Raw genomic sequence first — 22,253 nt, 5'->3', positions numbered from 1 at the left:
AAGGAAAACCCGTTCACATGTACTTTATTGCATGCAGCTAGTGAATACCCACAAATTATGGCTGGCAAATTCAATCGTCTGGCTGGCTTGCATGTTTTACTTAGGCAGGGTGAAATCAAGTTCTTTATTGGAAGTTGTTTACAACACTGCATGTTCCTAGCATACAATCTCAGATGACCACAAAGAGCCACAGTAGCCCCACTTGAGCAGTCAAGGTGACAAACCACCAACAGCTCTGGCACTTTGGAATGGATCACTTGATGATTCCCTGTTCTGTTCATTCCCTCTGGGGCACCTGGCGTTGGCCAGTCGGAAGACAGGATACTGGGCTAGATGGACCATTGGTCTGACCCAGTCTGGCTGTTCTTATGTTCACTTTCTGGCTTTGCCCAGACATTGCCCTTTTCTAAGATGCACCTGTAGCTCTTTTCTTGCCGAGCATCCTCATTCTGCCAATCTTGACATACAACCCTCCACAAGGGAAAATATTCCCTCATTACTTATTGTTGACCTAGATAGATCGATGCACCCTTGTGCTGCTCTTCAAGAGTGCTATAACCCTGCAGCTGTAGTAAAGAGTGTGCCTAACTCCTGTCCTGGCTGCCACAGGAGGGGATCAGGAAGGGCTGAGGGTGAGGAGTTGGGTTGTGGCGTTTGATTGCTCCTCTGAAAAGGAGGAGTGCGCCTCCTAGTCAGAGCTTCCTGCTGGATATGAACTCTAGCCCTGCTGCTGCTCTGTAGGTCTACAAGAAGGGTGGAGGCCATAAGCAGCACAGCTGCAGACTGTGAAGCATAGGGACTGCTCCCTCCAGGAGCCCCCTAAATGCAAGACACTCCAGAGGAGGCAGGGCCATGTCCTTGCTTTCCAATGCATTAGGGCAGGGGTCGGCAACCTTTCAGAAGTGTTGTGCCAAATCTTCATTTATTCACTCTAATTTAAGGTTTCACGGGCCAGTCATACATTTTAACGTTTTTAGAAGGTCTCTTTCTCTAAGTCTATAATATATAACTAAACTATTGTTGTATGTAAAGTAAATACGGTTTTTTAAATGTTTAAGAAGCTTCATTTAAAATTAAATTAAAATGCAGAGCCCCCCAGACCAGTGGTCAGGACCCAGGCAGTGTGAGTGCCATGGAAAATCAGCTCATGTGCCGCCTTCGGCACGCATGCCATAGGTTGCCTACCCCTGCATTAGGGGGCTCCTGCCTGTGTGCAGCTGAAGGCAGTGTCTAAATGCTGTGAATAGAACTCCAGTAGGACTGGTGGAACAGGCTAAGATAGTTTGGTTACATGCTGATAAAGCCCCTGCGTTAGCTATTTCTCTAAGCAGGAGACAGGCTCCACTGCTACTTGCAAAGGGGTAAGAGGTTCCTTACACGCCCTTTTCCTCTTTATGCAGTAGCACAGGGCAGGATTTAGCCCTCCATCAGGCATAAGGTATGCCTCTGATTCAGAGTACAACCTTGTTAGCTGGGAGTGGAGATGGAGAAATGGATAAGCCTTTCTATGCTTTAAAATGGCCAGAAAGCGAGCATGACACTAGCTGTTCTGTGCCGCACAGTCGGTAGCCTGGCACCGACATGTTTGCAGCACAGCAGAAGCCAGATCTCTTTGTCAGCTGCACAAAGCCTTGTACGCGGCAGAGTAGGCAGCAGGCTAATAAATGAAGGGGCAAAGCAACACCGTTCAGCAGCAGCCTTTCAAAACACACTGTTCTTATAGCCATGTTAGTCCCAGGAGATGAGGAAGACGAAGTGGGTGAGGAAACGTTTTATTGGATCAACTTCTGTTGGTGGACAGGACAGCAAGGCACAAGCTTTCGAGCTACACAGAGTGAAGACTTCTGTAGGGCTTGAAATCATTTACCTTCCACCACCAGAAACTGGTCCAATAAAAGATATGACCTCGCCTAGTACCTTGTCTCTCTCAAATGACCTGTCTCTCAGGTTATGAACCAGTGCATGGGTGACCCCTTTCACACACCAAGCCTCTGAGTGTGACCCCTCTTATAAATTAAAAACACTTTTTTTTATATTTAACTCTATAATAAATGCTGGAGGAGATGCAGGGTTTGGGGGTGGAGGCTGATGGCTCGTGACCTCCCATGTAGATTCATAGATTCTAGGACTGGAAGGGACCTCGAGAGGTCATCGAGTCCAGTCCCCTGCCCGCATGGCAGGACCAAATACTGTCTAGACCATCCCTGATAGACATTTATCTAACCTACTCTTAAATAGCTCCAGAGATGTGATAACCTTTCCAGTTTGAGAACCCTTCTATAAACCAATGGATGATAGGCTTCAGAGTGTAGATTAAGGGGGACCCTGACTCCCTTCTGCTCTTTAACAATTATTCCAGGGATGTTTTTCACAAGCAGGGGCCTCTCCAGGCTTGGTGGTCTGGTCAATGTGCTGTGGAGTTAATTGGAGCCTGGCTGCCCCAGTTCTCTCTGCAGACAATATCCCTGAGGTGCTCGTGCTGCTCCCAGGCAGGAGACCCAGGCAGGAGCATGCACCGGGCACTGAGACATTCCCCATTCCCCTCCCCTCTTAGATCTGCCCCTCTCCAGCACGCTGGCTGGAGGCAGGTCAGGAGCATGCACCAGGCTCTCCCCCTCCACCCCACCTTCCCCTCTGGGAGCGCGCTGCTCCCAGCCGCCCCGCAGGGAGATCAGGCTACATCTCAGGGTCAGGCGCTAGCCCCTTCGGCGCATGCGTATCCGCCACCTGCTGCCCCCAACTCAAGCCCGTAGCACATGGCTTCGCTGGGCCATGCTGCGCACGCACCATCTGACGAACGGAACGGCCGCTCTGATTCCGCATGCGTGCGGAACGGTTCCTCTCGCTCTCCGTACTTTTGAATAATTCGAGAGCTTAGTCGCATGTTCAGAGTCACGTGACCTGTTAATCGTCTCTGGGAGGGTGCGCGTGGGCCTCAGTCCCAAGATGGCGGCCACCCGCTACCGTCGGTTTCTGAAGCTCTGCGAGGAGTGGCCGGTGGAGGAGACCAAGCGGGGCCGGGACCTGGGGGCCTTCCTGCGGCAGCGGGTGGCCCAGGCCTTCCGGGAGGGGGAGAGCACCCAGGTGAGCGCCGCGGAGGGGCGGGCGGCGGCTCCGCAGCCCTCGGGTGGGCGGGGCTTGGGTTTGGGCCCCGGGGGGGGAGGGGGAGAGAGACAGCCACGTCCCGCGCCTCACAGCCCCCCCCCCCCAGCTGCTCCCTGACACCTGCACACCCCCTGCAGCCCCACAGCCACCCCCGGCTTATCCCCCCTCCCATCTCTGCTCACAACCACTGCCTCGCAGCTCCCCTGCCCCCCCGCCCCTCACAGCCCCCCGATCCCCCGTCACCCCCTTACACCTGTACCCCATACACACCCCTTCAGCCACCTCTTCTCTTACATCTCTACCTGCAGTCACTGCACCCCCCCTCTGCACCCCCAGTCACCCCCTTACACCTATACCCCATAAACATCCCTTGTAGTCCAAAAAACACCTCTTCTCTTTCATCTCTACCTGCAGTCACTGCCCTGGCCCCTCACAGCCCCCCGACCTCCCAGTCACCCTCTTATACCTGTACCCCGTACACACCCCTTCAGCCACCTTTTCTCTTACATCTCTACCTGCAGTCACTGCCCCGGCCCCTCACACCCTACCCCGATCCTCCTCAGGCCCCTTACACCTATATCTGTCCCACACACCCCTTCAGCCACCTTTTTTTTTGCAGTGCTATTTCTACTACCCATTTAATAGCTACTGCAGCGATCATAACTCAAATACTGGCAGGGTCATTTTAGGTCTGGATACAAAATGTGCTTAGTCTGGAGATCAAGTATGGTGATACTTAGTGTTGACAGTTCACTCTCACTTTTCCTGCCTCCAACAGCAGCCATTACCTGATGCTGTGGAGAAAGAACAATCACTTCTTAATTCTCCCCATTTGCTTATTATATTATTATGCAGGCTTTTCTGTCTGCTATTTTTATGAAGTTATGCAGATAAGACCCCTACCCTCTAATTATCAAACATATTTTATTGATGTTATCTGCTCAGACAGAGATATAAGTCTTCTAAAGCGCACATGATGCAACTGTAATGGTTGTCTTTGTAGCTCTGAATACAATGAAGTACCTAAATAACAGTAATGACTCTTAGAAGGGCTGTAGAATGTATCAGGTGAATAACAACATATAACCAAGGCCCTCCTCCTCCTCGTTCAGTTTCTCCTCTACTTTATGAGTGAGGACATGAAGCCCTGGGATCTGCTGTTTCTCAAGTGAGTGCCCTAATCACTGAAGTACGGTATAGTTTGGTGTGGTTTGCTCTTCATCGCTTCTTGAAACTGTTCCACTTTAATTAAGCCAAAGCCAGAGTTAACTATAAGAAGCCTTCCTTAGTTCAGTGGTTATAGCATGGAGCTGTGGTGGTGGTGGAGACCCTGGTTCAAGTCCCCCCTCTTCTTGCCATGAAGGGATTTGCTACCTAGGTGGTTTTGTTTTTTAATTAAGTGGGCGGGGTGAAGAAATGAATCACTCTTGTCCCGGACCCCTGCCCAGGCTGTGGGAGATCCAGTCCCCCCCTCTGCCAGGGGACTTGAAGCTGGATCTCCCACATCCCAGGGACCACCCTGCCCGGTTCTTAATTCAAGCCCCCTTCCTTTCTCAGGAAGACAATGGCTCCTGTGAATGAGAGGGGATTTAAACAAGGACCCCCCCCTCGGTCACCTGGGAGAGAGGAGAACCCTCTTCAAACCCCTTCTAAGGGGCAGAGGGAGGCCTCAAACCGGGATCGCCTGCATTCTGGGCGAGAGTCCTAACCACGGGACTATAGAGTGATTCTAGCTTTTTAGCTGGCCCAATGAGTAGTTAATTAAAGTGGAACAGCCTCAATAGGCAAGATTGAGGGAGCTCCCTGTTCAGATCCCATCTCCTCATCAGATAGAGGGTGGAATTGAACTAGGGTTGCTAGCATCCCAGTAGCAGACCCTAACCACCATGCTAGAGTGGGCTCCTCATGTTGGTGTTAGGCCCGGTTAATAGTGAATGTACATGGAAAAGCTTCATGAGGAAAGACTGAGGGTGCTCTCTGTTCAGAGCCCTTCTCCTCATCAGGTAGAGAGGGAAAGGGGTCAGAGGAGAGGGGAGGCATTTATCACCCATGACCCCAAAATTGTACTTCAGCTGTTATGTTAGGTCTCTATCTGGCATACCAGTTCTCAAGCCAATCTGGCTCTGCATTTGCAGTTTAGAGCACTTTTTAAAATTAAACACAAGTCCTTTGCCAGGAGGAGAGGAAAGCTGTATCTCAAGAATCCCTTGACCGTGACCCCAAATTTTCACCACCAATGGTACCCATAGCCTGCTACTAGCATAGTTTACCTTTAAACACAAATGTTACTGCAGCCTCTGTGGTTTCTTGTGCCTGTTGGCATTCCTTTTCTTGCTCACAGCAGCACCCCTTTACAGAAGCACGGTGGAAGTCTAATAATGCTCAGCTTATTGGGTTTGGGACTGTGTGTTGGTCAGATCATGGGAAGGCTGGTAATATATGGCCTATGTGAACACTGCTGATTTTCCCTGCTAGCTTTGTACAAAAGAAGTGATTTGAGCCCAGCCCAGTAACAAGAGCGGACAATCAGCTGTGGTGAGTCAGTAACCTAACTGCATGCTGTTATTTATAAGCCTGCTTCCATTACCTACTGTGTGAGCAGTTTTCAGAGGTGAAACACTTAGCCTTGGTCACATATCAAAGATGATCTGACAGGCTAGGAGGTAGCTATGTCTCTGCTTGTTGATGGCTTTATAAATTTATGACCATTATTTTGAATTCATGGCATGCACAGACCTGACCTAACCAGAGAGTTAATGAGGAACCAAGCAGTAGCTGAATAAAGTACCATGTGTGCTTGAGACTTTGGCCAAGCAGTTAACATCAAAAATATGTTTTATAATTAGGCGCCAGGGGTCTTATCTGCCTAACATTATAAAAATAGCAGACAGAAAAACTATTCGCAAATCAGTCCATTCTGTAAATAATGACAAGATGGCATGTGACTACAGACTTTTGCTTTAACCAAAGGCAAAAAAGAACACGAAAATGCCTAAAATATATCACTTGGGGCTAAATAGTTCCCAAGCGTTCCATAACAGTACTCTTTCTGAGTACATTTTGCATTATCAATTGTATTTCGAAGTCTTCTGCCAATTTTGGTCAAAATTAGACTCTGCTTTTTCAAGTTATGGCCCTTTTTGTGATTTTTATAATTTTTTCACATTGGATGACCGATAATGTTTAAACACGATGTGATATAGAAAAATGGCACCACTTGCAGCACCTACATTCACCCAGGTGATGACCACCAGATATGTACCTACCATGTGATAGCAATGAAATTTTTCTTATGGACAGATTACCCTAACTCATTAATAAGACACCTTTTTAAATCTGACTGGTAGACTATTTGAGTGAAGGAGCCTTTATTGCACATTACAGTAGTGGCGGATGGGCATGAGGAGAAAACTGTCCAGATCTATTTCTTTACCATTGAATATTTTGTTCACATTTGATCCAGCAAATCCTTATGAGCAGAGTTTTATCATTTTTACTAGAGGGTTCCACGCTTTGTTGCCTGTATAGGACCAGCTGGCAGGCAGCAGGAGGAGCGAGAACATAGTTTTTATCCTTGAACCTGTAGCAATTGTACAGGATACTCCCACTTCTGTTCCATTGTTAAGGTGCTCCTCTTCTCATTTTGCATGTGGCCTGTTACTTACAAGGAGAAGCATTTGTTGTGCAGGTTAGAAGTAGAGTTTCATAATGTTTATGTTCCTTTTCAGATTGCTGACCCTGCAAACTGTGACCAAATGTATGAGAGTTTAGTCAGAATCCACACCAATTTCTATAAAAACAAGGTGAGCTCTTCAGGCCAGGGACCATGTGTCTGTACAGCACCCTGGGGCCACAAATCGGATAGGGGCTTTTGAGTGCTGCTATAATAGAAGTATTAATAACAAGCTGTCTGTGGTGCTGGCTGGCACCTTCACTGTGGAAAAACAAAGCTGAACTCATTTTGAGCAGCACAAGCCTTTGAAAAGTTCAGTCATTTCAGAAGCAGCTCTCACCTTGTCTAAACTGATTTGTGTTTGAGCTTTGCTGGAGATGAGCCTAAAGGCCACAAGGTGGCACTGTGACTCTTTCCACTGCTAGTATTTCAACAGGAATGTTGTGCTTAGGACTTAGCAGATGAATAAGGATAAGCAAAGCACTGGCTTGAGGAGGGAGCAGAGAAAGAGTGCTGTTGAGTCAGTAAATTCTTGTTTTGTTTTGTTTGGGAAGTATCCACGCCTAAAAGATACGAGCTTCACTGGAGTGACAGTGGAAGAATGCAAGCTGATCCTAGCAACAGGTAACGAGGTTCTGTTTGATTAGTCTGTGATTACTCTTCCCCCACTCAGGCTTACAGGAGTAGCTTGCACTGCTGTTACCTGGGCCAAGGGATAAACAGAATTTCACTCCTCAGGGCTCTTGGTATGGCACTTCTTGCAAGCAATACCTTCCCATTAAAGAAAAAAAATACATTTACGATTCAGTTCTCTGTATCACCTAGTTTTGGGGAGTCCCTGTGGTTGGTAGTGTTAAGTGAGAAGTACTACTACTGTGCCCATGGCTAGAAAAACTCAGGGGACCTCCATACTCAGGTAAAATGAGCATGTTGGTCAGATGTTGATGAACACCTGGGTTTGCTGCACCTGATAGTTTCTTAAGGTTCAGCAGCAGGTCTGCAGGGAAGAAACTTACTCTGTCTGCCACACCATATGTATTAAAAGTGCTAACATTCAACAAGTTTGTTTCAGTAGTTCTCAGTTATCTTCTCAAAGGTTTAATTTTGCTCTTTACATCTTCCCTAATAGCAGGGAGCCTTTTAGAGAAAAAGAAGTGCTGCTATGCACAAATACACTCAGCCAATGTATTTGTCAGGTGCAGTTGTAGCTTTACTCTGCTCCGGTTCCTAACTTTGACTGCAGCGTGTGGAAACTGACTATTGGTTGTTGGGCATGGCAAGGACTGCCCCTGTGTTTGAGAAAATAAACTTGCCTCCAGGCACTGAAATACAAACTCGTTAGATTGAAGCTAGGAGAAGTCAGACAAGGGAGTCTGTTGAACAGAAATCTCATCCGCTTTTCTGCCTTCCCTCTTCTTCCCCCATTGCAGACAGCGGGAAACAGATGGAGGAAATGAAAAAAGGTAAATGGAAAAAACTGCGAGAGAAGTTCTCTGCCAAGAATGCTGAAGAGGACTCAAAGTTATAACCTCTCTCTCCAGCCCCCCTCTGTACATATTCCTAAAGCACTGTATATTGCCGTGATGATTAAAGCCATTCATTCCTCTTAGCAATAGCATTCAGAACTATGCCTGAGGCCCTCCATTTTGTTGTTCTAAAGTCTGGGACTGAACTTGGCATCTCCAAAATGGGTTCAGAACGAATATACTAGTTGCACGGGACAGTGTGTTTGTATGGAAAATGAGACACTATCCGAGGTGAGAGAGTCAGGGGCAGGGCAGATGTGCCTGTTTGGAGTGGTGACTGTTAGGTGGTTATAATCTTTTAGTTATAATCTTAATGTAACACAGCCACTAACATCTTGTTATGGTGGTCCTCTTCTGACTAGGTATTCACAAATTCTTGTGTGCGTGTGCGCTATTGCATGTGTCATTCTCTTGCACATCCAGTGGTTTAAGAATGGATGTTAATGACTTTGCTTCTCAGTGTCATTGATCCAAGTTCAAAATCTGATCACTCCATCTACTGTGGCCTATTTGCAATCCTCCGTAAAAGCTACCGCATACTTCAGTAGCGGCATCAGTGTCTGTTCCTGGGAGGCAGACGACTGCTCCATGTCGATGCCGTGCTCTATGGGGGTGCAAGAATGTATATCTAAAACGTGTACCTGCACTATGCTTGGCTCTGGGAAGAAGTAATGGCCTCTTGCTGTTAGGCATTTGAACAGTTTTCCCCTGGCAAGAACTGAAACCATTTGAAACCTGCAGTGGGATCTAGTCTAAAACTTCAGCAGACAAGCTGTGGTGTTTATGGTAGCTCTGCAATAAGAGATCTTTGTATGTGTATAGCACCCATCACCATTCTCTGAATTGAGTTTCCTCTGGGCTGGGGACCTGTATTCACACAGCACCCTGCCTGATATGGCCCTAAACAGGACCGAGGCTTCTGGATGCTACTGTATTATAAATATTATTAATGCATAACAGCTCTGAGTGTTGAGAAGAGGTTTTTTGACCTCATTTCAGCTTTTACTATGACTTGATTTTGTGTTAACTTAGTTAAGGCAATTTACATATTAGTTAAGTAACAACAAAATAAAAAGTTTGTAAAACATCACATCAGAGATGAAAATACACAGAATACCTCTTCACAGTGAACTGCTGTAAACCTGCAATTTCCCACTACTGCCCAAATAAAGTCTGTCCACAGAAGATAAAAGACTGTCATGCTAGCAACAGCTTTGCTGTTACTTATCCTCATCAGATGCGTTGTACTATCAATAAATCTCGTTGAGTTTACTGCACCCCAGCGATAGATGCGATTCTTAAAATGGAAGAAAATCAGCATTGCGAGGTATAGTGAACAAGATGTCTGGGTTGCAAAGTTCCACATCTACTACGGACTTTCCACTGACTACTTGGAATAAGTTAAATATTGCAACTCTCTAATTGCTAGTAACAATATTAATGCTATCCTCTCTGGAGCGGGGTAGCCACCAAAATGTAGTGCCTGGAGATAAAGAAAGATAATTCACGTTACAGAATAAAAAGTTATTGCAATGAGGAACCAAAGTCCCAAATAATTTACCTTCCTTTGAGGGCATTAGGATAAATTGTGGGTCCAGATACAGTGAGGAAATCTGGTAAGTTAGTGGGTCCTGTCTGTTGCTGGGCAAAATGTTTGCAGAGATGTAATGGAGAAGGAAAAGGCTGGTGTTGAAACCTTACAGCTGTAACCTTCTAGGCTTTGGTCCAGCTTCTGAAGATGTGATCTATGCGCAGACTCCAGTGAATACATCCTTGTTAGCTGATAACATGTATTTAGTCAGTTGGTGAAGCTGATGCTTTTTGTGCACCTCAGTGATTCAAGGTGTTCTGGGCATCCACAAAACCGATCCGCTGTCTGCGCTTCCTTTGCTCTGTCATCTAGAGTTAAAATAAGGACACAGTGTAGTCAGGGACACTGTTCTTGTTCCTTTTTCCCCTTTATCCACACTAAGAGGCCCATCCCTTAGGCTGGGGTCAAACATACACCTGCCAAGGGCTTTCAACTTCCAGGGATGCTGCTAAGCAGGTGCCAAAGAAAGCCCTACTCTGGACTGCATCCTGGGGTATGGAACAGCCTCCATATGAGGAGAGATTAAAAAGACTAGGATGTTCATCTTAGAAAAGAGACAACTAAGGTCTATAAATGAGGTCTATAAAATAATGAATGATGTGGCGAAAGTATATAAGAAAGTGTTATTTAACCCGTCACATAACACAAGAATCAGGGGTCACCCACTGAAATTAACAGGCAGCAGCTTTAAAACAAACATAAGAAAGTACTTCTTCACGCAATCCACAGTCAACCTGTGGAATTCGTTACCAGGGGATGTTGTGAAGGCCAAAGGTATAACTGGGTTAAAAAATAATTAGCTAAGTTCATGGAGGATAGGTCCATCATTGGCTATTAGAAACCCCATGCTTTGGGTGCTCCTAAACCTCTGACTGCCAGAAGCTGGGGCTGGCTGACCGGATGGATCACTCAAAATTGCCCTGTTCTGTTTGGTCCATCCGAAGCATCTGGAACTGGCCACTGTCGGAGACAGGATACTGGGCTAGATGGAACCATTGCTCTGAGCCAATATGGCCATTCTTATGTTCTTTTGGGAATATAACGATGAGAGAACCACGGCGAGAGAGTTGTGCTGTAGGATGTCGTTTTCCTGACAGGGGGAGTCTAGCTGTGTCCTCATGCAGCTGGTGAGGAACTTAGCTATTAAGGGAAACTCTTGGGCCAAGTGCCCCCGACCCAATGAGCTGCTAAAACCTTTTCTTTCCCCTCCCCAGCTGTGCAGCTTATGGAAGTCTGCCTGAGGCTGCATCCATTGATTCTGACTCAGGCCATCTTTGCATGCTACCCTAGCCAGAATATGACCCTAGAAACATGTTTCAGTTACTGTGGATCCTGCTCTACTGCTTGGGATTTGTGCTCTACCATTAAGCCATCCCCATTCTGAAGCATCCCTGTTTAAACTATAATACCTGCTCTTTCAGCTCATTCAGCTGTGAAGTGAGGTGAGACACCAGCTTCATAGTGGAGTTGAGCTTGTCTTGAAGACTCCGGATCTCGTTCTGTTCCCCTTCCCCTTCGTTGCTGACCAACGACATGGCTCGCATCCGAGGGAACCAGTCCAGGTTCTTGTTCTGAAATGATGGGGGAGCTTGATTTGAGCATAAGTGCTAATTCACAAGAACTGGGTAATTGGCCCTATAAACCCTGTCTGTGCTAAGGGTCTAGTAGAAACATTTAAGAGCCTGGGCTCCCCAGTACCTCTAAGGATTCTCATTAATAGCCCATTAATTTTCCCAATCTTTTTTTTGTAGACTTCCAGACACAAAGCAATCCCCTAAGTTTGACTGTAGGACACTCAAAGGTTTTCCTATACCTTCCTGCCCTCCTCCCCCAACCTTTGTCACTGCCTTGAGTTCACGATAACTAGGTTGCTCCCAGTTCTGCTTTTCATTAAGTCCTGGCTTCTTTGAATATCCAGTAGTTGAATATAAAATACCCAACAGATGACGCCTGGTTAGCTGGGCCCAAATTGGAAATAATCATACAAGGAAGAAGTGAGAGGCTTTTACAAAATTAAAAAAAAAAATTCGAAGTGTTCTTTTGAAAACAAGTAAGTTTTCTCAACAAGTCCTTTATAAAAAAACGTTTTCCTTGGGGGAGACACGTCGCCACTGTGTGTGAGGCCCTGTCTTAGGCAACACTCACCTTAATCATTTGTGCCACGTAACTCTCGGGCCCTGTGTAGTCAGTCTTATTCTTCACTCGTACCAGCACGATGAAGTACAAGTAGTTCCACATGTTGTGCTCATATTTAATGTGCTCTTCGAAGGACACAGTCTTGTTATCAAACTTGTCCCTTTCGAGACCTGGGAGAGGCAGTGGAGAAAAGAGGAATTGGAAAAAAAAAAAAAAGGGCAAAAGGAAGAACAGATAATTGCATCCCATCCCAGGTGTGAATTTCAAAGGGCGCTTTTAATAATTAGGTGGTGTTTAACATACAATAAGCATCCCAGGTTCTATTGTACAAATTACCTAGCTGTGTATTTAGAACACTTCTATTTAAAGTGCTACGAAATACATTTCCTGTATACCAAATCTAAACTTCTAGCATCAAAACCACACAGTGGGTCTCTCTTAAACATGATCTGCAAAGTAGGAAAAATTGGGTTTGTGCTGTGCTTTTATTTTTATTTACATTTTGATTCCCCCGCCCCCCAAAATAAGGGGAGTGCTTGCTTCCTTTTTGATGCACAAAGGTGGCCTGAGAAGGTTTTTTTTCCTGCATGTTTTTTCTTAGTAATATCAGGAAAGTCAATTCTGTTTTCTCCCTCTCCCCTTTTTTCGGGAGGACTTCTTGGGTTACTCAGCCGAGGACTGAGAGCTTTCTCAGCCCAGAATTTAAGGGTTTGGAGGAGTGACAAACCCTTCACAAAGAACACATTACTCCAGAGTGTTTTAGTTAATGCTCATTTAACAAAAAGCAACAGTTTGAATTACAAAAATGATTTCCTCTCTCAACTAATGAGGTTCATTTCTTTTATCTAAGCTGCTAGTTCTTCAGTGATCCATGGAGTCTTCTAGGATAGACAAGAGCCAAATTTCTAACACAAACAAATGTGAAAAAATAAATCAAGTCTTCTTTACACATAATAAAGAAGCACAAAAAGGACAACTCCCATTTTTTCCCTCTTCGCACTCTTAAAATAAACAGCTGCTACTGGAATACACAAGTTAAGGGCTTGATCCTGTGAGGATCTTGGTTGGGGAGCACATGTGTTTGTGTGATGTTTTTTGCCCTGGAACTCACCACATATGAAACACGTGGTCTTAAGAATTTCTTCCTTCTTTTGCTTCTCACTCCTCAGATCAGCAAAGGTGTCTATGATAACACCAAAGATAAGGTTCAGGACAATGATGATGACCATGAAGAAGAAGAGGAGGTCGTAGATAACCCGAGCGGGGAACAAGGACTCCTGCAAAGGACAGAGGGAAAATAGCCATAAACAAAACATGATACTTCTCCCTTCCAGCCCTTTGCTCTAATAGTCATTAGATCATGCTGCTTCCTTACAATGGCCGGAGAAATGGCTTAAGGCCAAGGTAGGGGGAGGCTAGTTGAGGGGCTAAGATCTAAATTCCATGTCATGAAGAAAATTTGGAGTATTGATGGGAATGGTGGCATAGAAAGAGGCACAAGCATAGGGGATGGAAGAGATAATGCATAAGATGTGTAATGAAGGAAAGGTGAGAAATTAATTAGAGGGGTAAGTCAGTGTATAAATGGAGAGATGAGTGGGGCGGGGGATAGGTCTGGCAGCATCAGAAGCATGTACAGGGATGAGGGAGGGAGACATACATATAGCCGTGAACGTGACAGGTCTCTGCAGGAGAAAAGGGAATCGGCCCTGGACCGGAGTTTGCCCAGACAGCCGAGTTAACTCACATCCTTGGATGGCTTCCTGAGAATGTCACCCACTCCCCCTCCGTTCCTCAGGCCGTGATTCAGGACAGTGACAATGCACATGAGCAGCGTGTCGCAGGCACGCTCTGAGTTATCCTCATCATCATCTGGAACACAAGCATAAACCAGTCGGGAGAGAGCAGATAAAGAGATCAGCCCACTGGAGGGAGCCAAGCAGAACAGAGAAGCCTTAGGTCACTGGCTTTGGAGTCTCTCTAAGGGCTTTTCTTTCCTCCTTTTACTTTTATCTCCTGGAAGCAGGTGGTCACGGTATATACCAGATCCAGCAGCGGAACGTACCCAGAGAAAATCGACTGGCTAACAGTGTTCCAGCAGCTGTGTTTTGCACCCTAGTTAGCGGGAGGGGTCTCTCCTTGGAGAATGTTTTGCTGCTCGGCCCGTTAACAACACAAGGAGATGGTTATTCCCTCTTCATTCAGTGGAAGGAAACTAGAACTTGGTGAGCACCTTGATGCTATGATATTAACTTGTAACCTGGAAGAGTTGAGCAGAACCAGCCTGTCTGCTCTGATGACTCGAGCTCCCTCTGAAATCCCTCCTTTCCCATGCTTGTCCAGCTAGCCATTTTAACCCTTGCTAGGCTGGGGCCAGCCTCACTCTGAAGGGACATGGCTTAGCTACTTGTTAGGTAGTGGGCTGCTTCTAAGTGACTCTGTTAAAGGGGCTGGATTTTGCCCAGCTGACTGACAAATGAGAGGGCACCACCTCGCTCTATCGATGTCCTGATTTCCACCGGCTCTGTATTAATTCAGTGGGATTCCTACCTAGGAGCACAGGCTGGGAAGGTGGGAATCTCTCTCCTCTATCTTCAATGCTTCTACCAGTGTAAGATACTTACCTCTCAGCACATCGGGCACTGCAGAGCAGCTAATTTTGTCATCACTGCACGACTCCATAAAAGCCTCCATGTTCCTTTGCATCCCCAAGGGGCCGTCTGGAAGCACAAGAGACTGTGTCATCGTCAGAGTATTGGCTTGAGAACCACTTGTCTTTCCTCTGATTGGGGCCTCTCCTTCACCGCCCCTTAGCTGCAGCTCGAAAGGCTATTTGGGAAAGGTTCTTTTGGGTTCCCACTTATCCCCCCCAAACTCCAGTCCTAGAGCTCCCGTCACTGACACACTGTCCGCGCTGAGCCCTTTTTGCAATGAGAACGGGACTGTCTAGCTGCACACGCTGCACCCAGACTTCCTCTGAACCTGTGAATGGATGTCCTGGGATCTTTTCAGCCCTGAATCCCCGCTCAGTTTTCAAACGCGGGGGGTCTTTAGAGGACAGCTACAGTCCTGACGCTTCCATTGTATCTGCCCAGAACCAATACCACATTCCCTTTTACCCCCAAACTCCTGGTTCCCCAGAATGCAGTGCTGGTTCCCTGAAGTCTCCGGGAGCTGCTGTATTCTGTACCACCCGGATGCTCAGTGGGACCAGGATTTTGACCCTTAAAACATTACGTCTCACATCTCCTTTGTAAAAGAGGTGTTATTTCCCCCATTTTACAGATGGGGAAACTGAAGGACAGCATGGGAAGTGACTTGTGTGCCAGGTCACGCAGGGAGTCAATGGCAGAATCTGGAAGAGAACCCAGCGCTACCTATCCCCCCGCTCTACCCCCCACACCACAACCGACACTCGCTGCGTGGCCGGGCAAGCTGGAGAGACCTTTGGACTTGTTGTCAGGCAGCCGATCCACCTCCACGATGAAGTCGTCTTTCAGGAAGAGGAAACCCACGATGGAGAAGAGGTAGACGAGGATGAGAGCCAGGAGGGCGGTCAGCAGGATGGAGCGCCCATTCCGCGTCACGCTTTTGATGACGTTGAACAAGGTCTCCTCACGGTAGATCAAGTCAAAGAGCTGAAATGGACAAAGCGTGCCCATGTGGAGTTTAATTAGCAAGGGGAGAAATGCAGCAGCGGGCTTTTTGGGATAACATCTGGTCTTTCTATAGCACCTTGTAGCCTAGGATCTCAGAGTACTCGACAAACGCTAACTAAATTTCCCAGCGGGCATTCAGTACCATCCCCGGTTTACTGGTGAGCAGACTGAGAACAAAGCGGTAAGCACCTAACTCCTATTGAAATCAATGGGAGTTAGGTTCCTAAATAGCTTTGAGGATCTGGGCAGAAGTGACTTGTACACAACAGTCGAGCCAGAAATAGAACCCAGGAGTCCCGGCTTGCAATCCCTTGCTCTAACCAGTAGATCACATTGCCTCCTAGCTGACCCAGATCAAAGGTCGATGATAGAAAGAGATGCAGATACAATACATACACGCAAAAAGCAGAAAGGCTGCCCCACACAAATAACACTGGACAGGAATCTTTCAGTTCCCCACTGGGCATGGCTGTGTTACGTACGTTTCCCTAACAACCGAGTTTACCGTACCAAGATGCTGTAGAAGAGTTCGTGTACAAAGAGCCCCAGAATGCTGGTCACAATGTAGGCCACATGGTAGAGAAACTCCATATCCATGATCATGGCTTTGTAGCCCCGGATAAATGTCCCACGATTGCCCACGAAGCTCACCACGAACACAATCTTGTTGGTCAGCTAGGGAACAATCACAAGGAGCAGGGTGGGTGAGTGTTGTATATCAAGACAGTTTGCCTTTGTGAACTCAATATACAATGACGGTAGAGGGTGAATGCTCTCTCAGTTACAGCGCTGTAAATCCACTGACTTCATGGGAATGCCAATGAGCGCAGGATTCCGTCCAGAAACCTACAGCTACATTTCCGGTGGCCACTGATTTTCATTGCTGGGAGCCCAATTCGACAGATTGAGCCTGGGTTTAGGAGTGCTGCACTAACCTTCCCCAGATAACTTACATTGAGAGCTCCCAGGATGTTCAGCGTGAGCCCAATCCCTAAGTAATAGATCGATCGCAGGATCAACGCCACGAGGAGCGGTCTGACGCCGTAGCGCCGGGTGAATAGGGCCATGACGGAGAAGCAGATCAGAAACCAGAAGAGCAGGGAGATCAGTGGGGAATCCAACACTCCTGGGAAGAAAAGGGAAACCATCGTTAAAGGGCATGGAAATCAAACACATACGATCAACTGGTCACACTGTGTCAATCCATAGCAAACATCAGAGAGGAATTATCCCTCAAAACTAAAGAGCCAGTCATTGAAAGAAAAAGAAAAGAAACATCCCTGGGTACAAAAAGTAACACAGAATAAGATGGTCCTTAATATTCATTACATGTATTATTTTATTATTAATACATTAATGCTTTTCTTGCACCTTTCATCTGAGATCTCAGAGCTCTTTAAAAACACCAATAAATGAAGCTTCATAACACAAGAGGTATCTCATTATTATCCCCATTTTATAAACTGGGAGACTGAAGCACAGAGAGAAGTGAGTTTCTCAAGGACACAGAACACGTTAGTCTTTAAGGTGCCACCAGACTCCTTGTTGTTTTTGTAGAACACGTTAGTGGCAGAGTCAAGAATAGAATCCAGGAGTCCTGGCTCTCAGTCCCCTGCTCTCAGTCTTAGACAACATTCCCTCCCTCTCAAGGTATGTCTACACTGTGGCAGTGAGTCTCAGGGCTTGGGTCTACAGACGCATGCTATGGGGCTACAAACAGCAGTGTAGACGTCGTGGCTCAGCCAGGACTCAGGCTCTGCGGCTCACCCCCTCCCCGGGCTTCAGAGCTTGAGCCCGAATGCTGTTTTTAATGCCATAGCACGAGACCAAGTCTGTAGAGCCAGGCTCTGAGACTCACAGCCGCAGGCTTTCAAATGCAGCGGGCTTTCGAGGGTGAAGAGGAAATAGAGGAAGATACTGAGCAGCTTTGGCCGGGAATGGGGCTGGTGAGATTGTATCTGCCAAGGGGTCAGTGTGTGTCAGTTCTCTCTTTGGATGAGAACGCCCTTTCCTTTGGTCTCTAAGAACAGAAGTGGATGGAGCACTTACCCATAGAGGTGGCTTCGACGTAGGGGTAGAAGAAAGCAATGATGATGTTGATGAAGACAGCCAGGTTGAAGGAAATGCTTCCCCAGAGAGTCATTCTGCGGGAGAACCAGTACATCAGTGGCATGCCTAGGAAGAGGAAGGTAGGAGGTAACACACTGCGCAGTAAATCTCAACTGATCATGTGCGACTTGGATATGGATCGTAACTTCTCCCAGAGACTTAACGGGCTCAATTCAACACATGCTCTGGGGGACTGACCTCCCTTTTCCTCCAACCAGTAGCAGAAGTCCCCAGCATTTGGCTGAAACGGGGCAGTGAGTTCAAAATGTTACTGCTCACATTTCGTGGCTCTTCAGACCTTTGACCCACTCTGGTACTTGAAAATCAGCTCCAGTGTTACATGCCTCTTGTCTTTCTCTCATTACTTCCTACATTCCTGGCATTTGCATGTTTCAAAAAACGGTGCTCTGCTCTCTTGGCATCACTTCTCCGTCCCGTAGGAGTCCCCAACAGCCTGCACTGCCAGCCATTTCCTATCCCAATTCAAAACTTGCTTCCTGTCTCATCACTAACAGAATTCTGTTTGGTTTTGCAAGTGTTTTCACTGCTACTATAATACGTCTTAGCTGCTTATTGGCATTTATATGTTATCTCCTCATGATTCATGAATAAAGGCAACCTGATAAGTGCGAGATGGAACTTTAAAATGAATAAGCACCCAAGTGTTCGGATGCTGATCTGAACTGGATCCAAACTCTCAAGTCTGCAAAAGTGAGCTGGAAACCTCGCAAGAGACCAGTCTCCTTGTATTTAAATGCTCTCTGGAAAGGAGATTTCCAGCAGGAGACTTCCTGAAGGCAACCTCTCTAATGGTTCCACACTGAACTGTTTCAACCCTCAAGGATTCAAGTGTTGAATGAAGGTATGGTTCAGTTCTGCTTTGGTTTAAGCTCATTCATCCAGCCCTGGCTTGGATATTTGTGCAGGGCGAGTCTGTCTTTCCTACCTAGGCATCCATTCATCCATGCATGCATCTATGTAGGCATGTCTGATGTGCCAATCCTCATAGTATGTATACGCAATACAAATCATCAAAAGGCTAGCATCTGCCTGACAGGGCCCTTCCTTGTTATGTCACTTTCTTCAGTGGGATCGTTCTTGACAGTCTCCATGAGCTGCAGCCTCCATTACTAAGGAAAGCCTTGTGTGAAGAAACAGATCTTACAGCGCGCCATAGGACAACGCCTGGCCATAGCCTGTCCCCCAGAGGTAGGGAGTTTCACAGCCGTGTGCTCTGCCTCTGTACCCTCAGCTCCCTCAGTCACAGCGTCCCCGTTGATCACAGCTGTCACAGGGAGTGAGAGGGTTTCTAAGAGAGCTAGGTCTAAGTCCATTCAAGGATTTAAAGATTAGGACCAGGACGTGCATCTGGAATCTAATAGGGAGCCAAGTATTGAGTGCCCTGACAACCGTTAAACAGTAACAGCAGCTTTGGCCAGCGTGTTTAAGTTCATCTGATCCCAAATGCCCAGTCAGCCACTTAATAAGAAGACAAGATGTTTGTCACTTCATATCCCCTTCTTCCTTGTGAATCGGCACAGGGAATTGCCACCTCTACACTCCCTGTTTCCTTTAAGCCCATATTTTCAAAACTGGTGCCTGCCTTCGGGTGTCCAACCTGAGACACCAGAGCCTGATTTTCAGAGATGCCGAGCACCCACTATCTCCGCACATCAGGGCTGGGTATCTGAGGCTTGGCACCCTAAAACAGAGGGACCCAAGCTTAGCAGCTACTTCTGAAAACAAGCTGTCATTACATCCCCTGGCAGGGGAGTTACTTCCCTCTCTCTTCTCCACTCTGTGTCGTTTTCTCTGCTTTATGTTGTTTGCTAAATATATTACAATACCCTATTTGTTTTGGGCCACTTAGGAACTCCACTAATGACTCTCTCCCTGGTTTTGCATCTAGAAGCATGCAGCCTAGAGGGGCCCTGCATTTATTATTTGCTTCCAGTTGCCTGATTCAGAGTCAACAAGGGATCGGGAAGCTACAAGTGAGGAAAGTCTCATGGACATATTGTCAATGGAAGACTTCAGGGCACTGCATGCAGCCAGGGGCACGGGATGCTGGGGGAGCTCACGGCTGTTTTCGAGCATTGTTGTTCTCAGGGGAGCTCCACTTTGTGCTTACTGCGCAGTTTCTTCTGCCATTCCATCTCGTTGTGGAGGAAGGACGACTGGTCAAAGAAGTCGCTGACTTTGCTGCCCTGCTCGTCTTGTTCCGTGGTGGTGAATAGCCGGTACTTGGTCTCCCCGGTGACGAATTCGCAGATGCTCGGCACTGGGAAGATGATCTGCTCCATGCTCCGGTCCAGACGCACAATCTGAATAGAGCAGGCAAAGAAACCAGGGTGCTATCAGTGCCCCATCTGCACCACACTTTTATTTGCTCTGCCATGTAACCGGGAACCAGCCCCACACCAGCTCAGTGAAGGATCCATAGACTGCAACTCATTCTAAGCCACGCCCACAGATTGATCCAGCTAACACAGTGGTTCTCCAACTTTTGTACTGGTGACTCCTTTCACATAGCAAGCCTCTGAGTGCGACCCCCCTTATAAATTAAAAACATTTGTTTATATATTTAGCACCATTATAAATGCTGGAGGCAAAGCTCGCACTCCCCCCATGTAATAGCCTCACGACCCCCTGAGGGGTCCCAACCCCCAGTTTGAGAACCTCTGAACTAACACATCCCTGACCAGCACAAGGCTCATGCTGTGGGAATCCTTGCTAGCACTGACGAGACGAGACATGCTGCTGGAGACCCAACAAACAAGAAGGGCAGTAGGAAGAAGATAGCTGGGCACCGCTAAGTGGCTCTACCTTTAAGTGCTAGCCTATATCTCCGGGGCACGACAACGATGAGGCGTGTCTATGAACTGCAGACACAGGGAGGTGAAGCCCCATGACCTAAATTAGCCAGCCATTAGTCCATGAAAGGGAAATCTACCAGGACAACAAGTCCTACCTCAATCTGGGAGGTGTGCTTCTCGTAATACGCCAGCGGGTCCTCTTCTTCCTCCTGGATGGGAGCCGTTGATTTCAGCATCTGAGTCAGCTGCTTATTGTTTAAACTGAGCTGGGGTAGAGGGGAGAATAAGGCAGGCGTCTTCAGCTGGCAAAGGCCGGAGGGATTCTGTTCTAACTGGGCTTTAACAACGGTTCCTCACCATTTACCAAAAGCAAATCAACGAAAGCTTTATAAAGGGCCCCAGCAGCTCTCCCCAGCCTCCCAGGGATGGCAATTCAACTCATTAGCATAATTACCTCCCAAATGGGCTAATCCCTAAATTACAAATCAATGCCTGTAACACCCGAGGGAAATTGCATTACAGCTGAGTAGCATTCGGGAGCTGAGACCGGGCCACACAAAGCAGGAAAATGACAGCGAAAGGATCAACCCTCCTACTTCTAGGGGAGGGGCAAGGTGGGAACTGGACACCACCAGGGAAGCTTAACCCCCATCAGCACTAATAGGAGCAGACCTTCTCCATGGCAACACGAGAACATAGACCCTTAAGAACGGAACCGGTCACCCATGAGCTCTACAGAGCTCTCCTTTAATATTACCCTGATGAGCTGGGTAATAATAGCAGTACATGCCCTTGTGCTTGTAGTTTTGGCTCAAACACCATGCAAACCCCACCGGAGGTGTGAATTTTGTATCCCCATGGGAATATCTGAAAAGATCAAGGATTAAGTGATGGAAAACAGAGCAGCTAAGAACACTCTGCTTAACCAGGCCTGGGGCAGTTTCTCAGCAACCCACTGCCACTGGGGAGACCCTGCATTCACTCCATGGATCTCTCATACCATAGAGGAGATGCCCTCCTCTTCCTCCTCCTGGATTCGCTTCACTGGCTTCAGGAGATGCTGCAGTTGCTTGTTGTGCCGAGACAGCTGAAAAGAGAGAGAGAGGGACAGTGAGGAATGAATAGGAGCATGAGACAGACACGGCAGGGCAGAATGTACTGTGAACATGTGAGGATCCTTTGCTAGATGTGTAAATGCCATGTAAGGATGAGGCATACACGTGCCAAATCCTGGTCCAACTAAAGCCAATGAAAGTTTTGCCATTGACTTCTCTTGGATCAGGATTTAGCCCTCATACATATAAAGAAAGAACAGCATCTGCAGTGACACTAGCTAGCATAAAACAAGGGATGTCAGTCCCCATGCTTCAGGGAATAAGCTGGCCACCGTAGTACCGGGTCAGGAAGGATTTCAGCCCTATGGTAATGCACAATTGCCCAGTTGGCGTGGAGGAGGTTCTGCCTTCTGCTAATGCACTGAAGCTCGGGCACTGCCAGACACCGGATTCCAAATGAGAGGAACCATTGATCTGTCCGAGGACAGCACTGCTCATATGCCTAGGGCAACAGGACTTGTTGGGACATAAGCAGAATAGTGGATCATGGGGCCCAAATTTACCATTGACGCAAGTGGGTGAA

The 22,253-nt window shown here is 47.1% G+C and overlaps 2 protein-coding genes across 2 annotated transcripts in view; one reads left to right on the top strand and one right to left on the bottom strand.

Moving 5' to 3' along the window:
* The first annotated feature begins 2,946 nt into the window (after nt 1–2,946).
* On the top strand, nt 2,947–8,308 carry LOC113407109 (ubiquinol-cytochrome-c reductase complex assembly factor 2-like). Its single transcript, XM_026655160.2, has 4 exons — nt 2,947–3,084; nt 6,834–6,908; nt 7,333–7,402; nt 8,209–8,308. The coding sequence occupies exons 1-4, from the start codon at nt 2,947–2,949 to the stop codon at nt 8,304–8,306; spliced, it is 381 nt and encodes a 126-aa protein (XP_026510945.1). The 3' UTR covers nt 8,307–8,308.
* A 1,826-nt stretch (nt 8,309–10,134) lies between these two features.
* The window catches only part of LOC113407113 (inositol 1,4,5-trisphosphate receptor type 3), a 90,319-nt gene continuing 78,200 nt past the window's right edge, over nt 10,135–22,253 (bottom strand). Inside the window, exons 46-58 of the mRNA XM_026655169.1 lie at nt 21,616–21,702; nt 20,771–20,881; nt 19,931–20,123; nt 17,740–17,865; nt 16,644–16,816; nt 16,201–16,365; nt 15,477–15,669; nt 14,656–14,751; nt 13,779–13,903; nt 13,143–13,308; nt 12,041–12,201; nt 11,305–11,466; nt 10,135–10,203 (exon numbers count right to left, since the gene is read on the bottom strand). Coding sequence (XP_026510954.1) covers nt 10,135–10,203; nt 11,305–11,466; nt 12,041–12,201; nt 13,143–13,308; nt 13,779–13,903; nt 14,656–14,751; nt 15,477–15,669; nt 16,201–16,365; nt 16,644–16,816; nt 17,740–17,865; nt 19,931–20,123; nt 20,771–20,881; nt 21,616–21,702 — 1,827 coding nt within the window. The remainder of the gene's footprint in view (nt 10,204–11,304; nt 11,467–12,040; nt 12,202–13,142; nt 13,309–13,778; nt 13,904–14,655; nt 14,752–15,476; nt 15,670–16,200; nt 16,366–16,643; nt 16,817–17,739; nt 17,866–19,930; nt 20,124–20,770; nt 20,882–21,615; nt 21,703–22,253) is intronic.

Source organism: Terrapene carolina, unplaced genomic scaffold (genome assembly GCF_002925995.2).
Source record: "Terrapene carolina triunguis isolate 2854851 unplaced genomic scaffold, T_m_triunguis-2.0 Scaffold198, whole genome shotgun sequence".
Taxonomy (NCBI): Eukaryota; Metazoa; Chordata; order Testudines; family Emydidae; genus Terrapene; species Terrapene triunguis.
The sequence above is the reverse complement of the archived record's forward strand: the minus strand, read 5'-3'. Positions and strand labels throughout refer to the sequence as shown.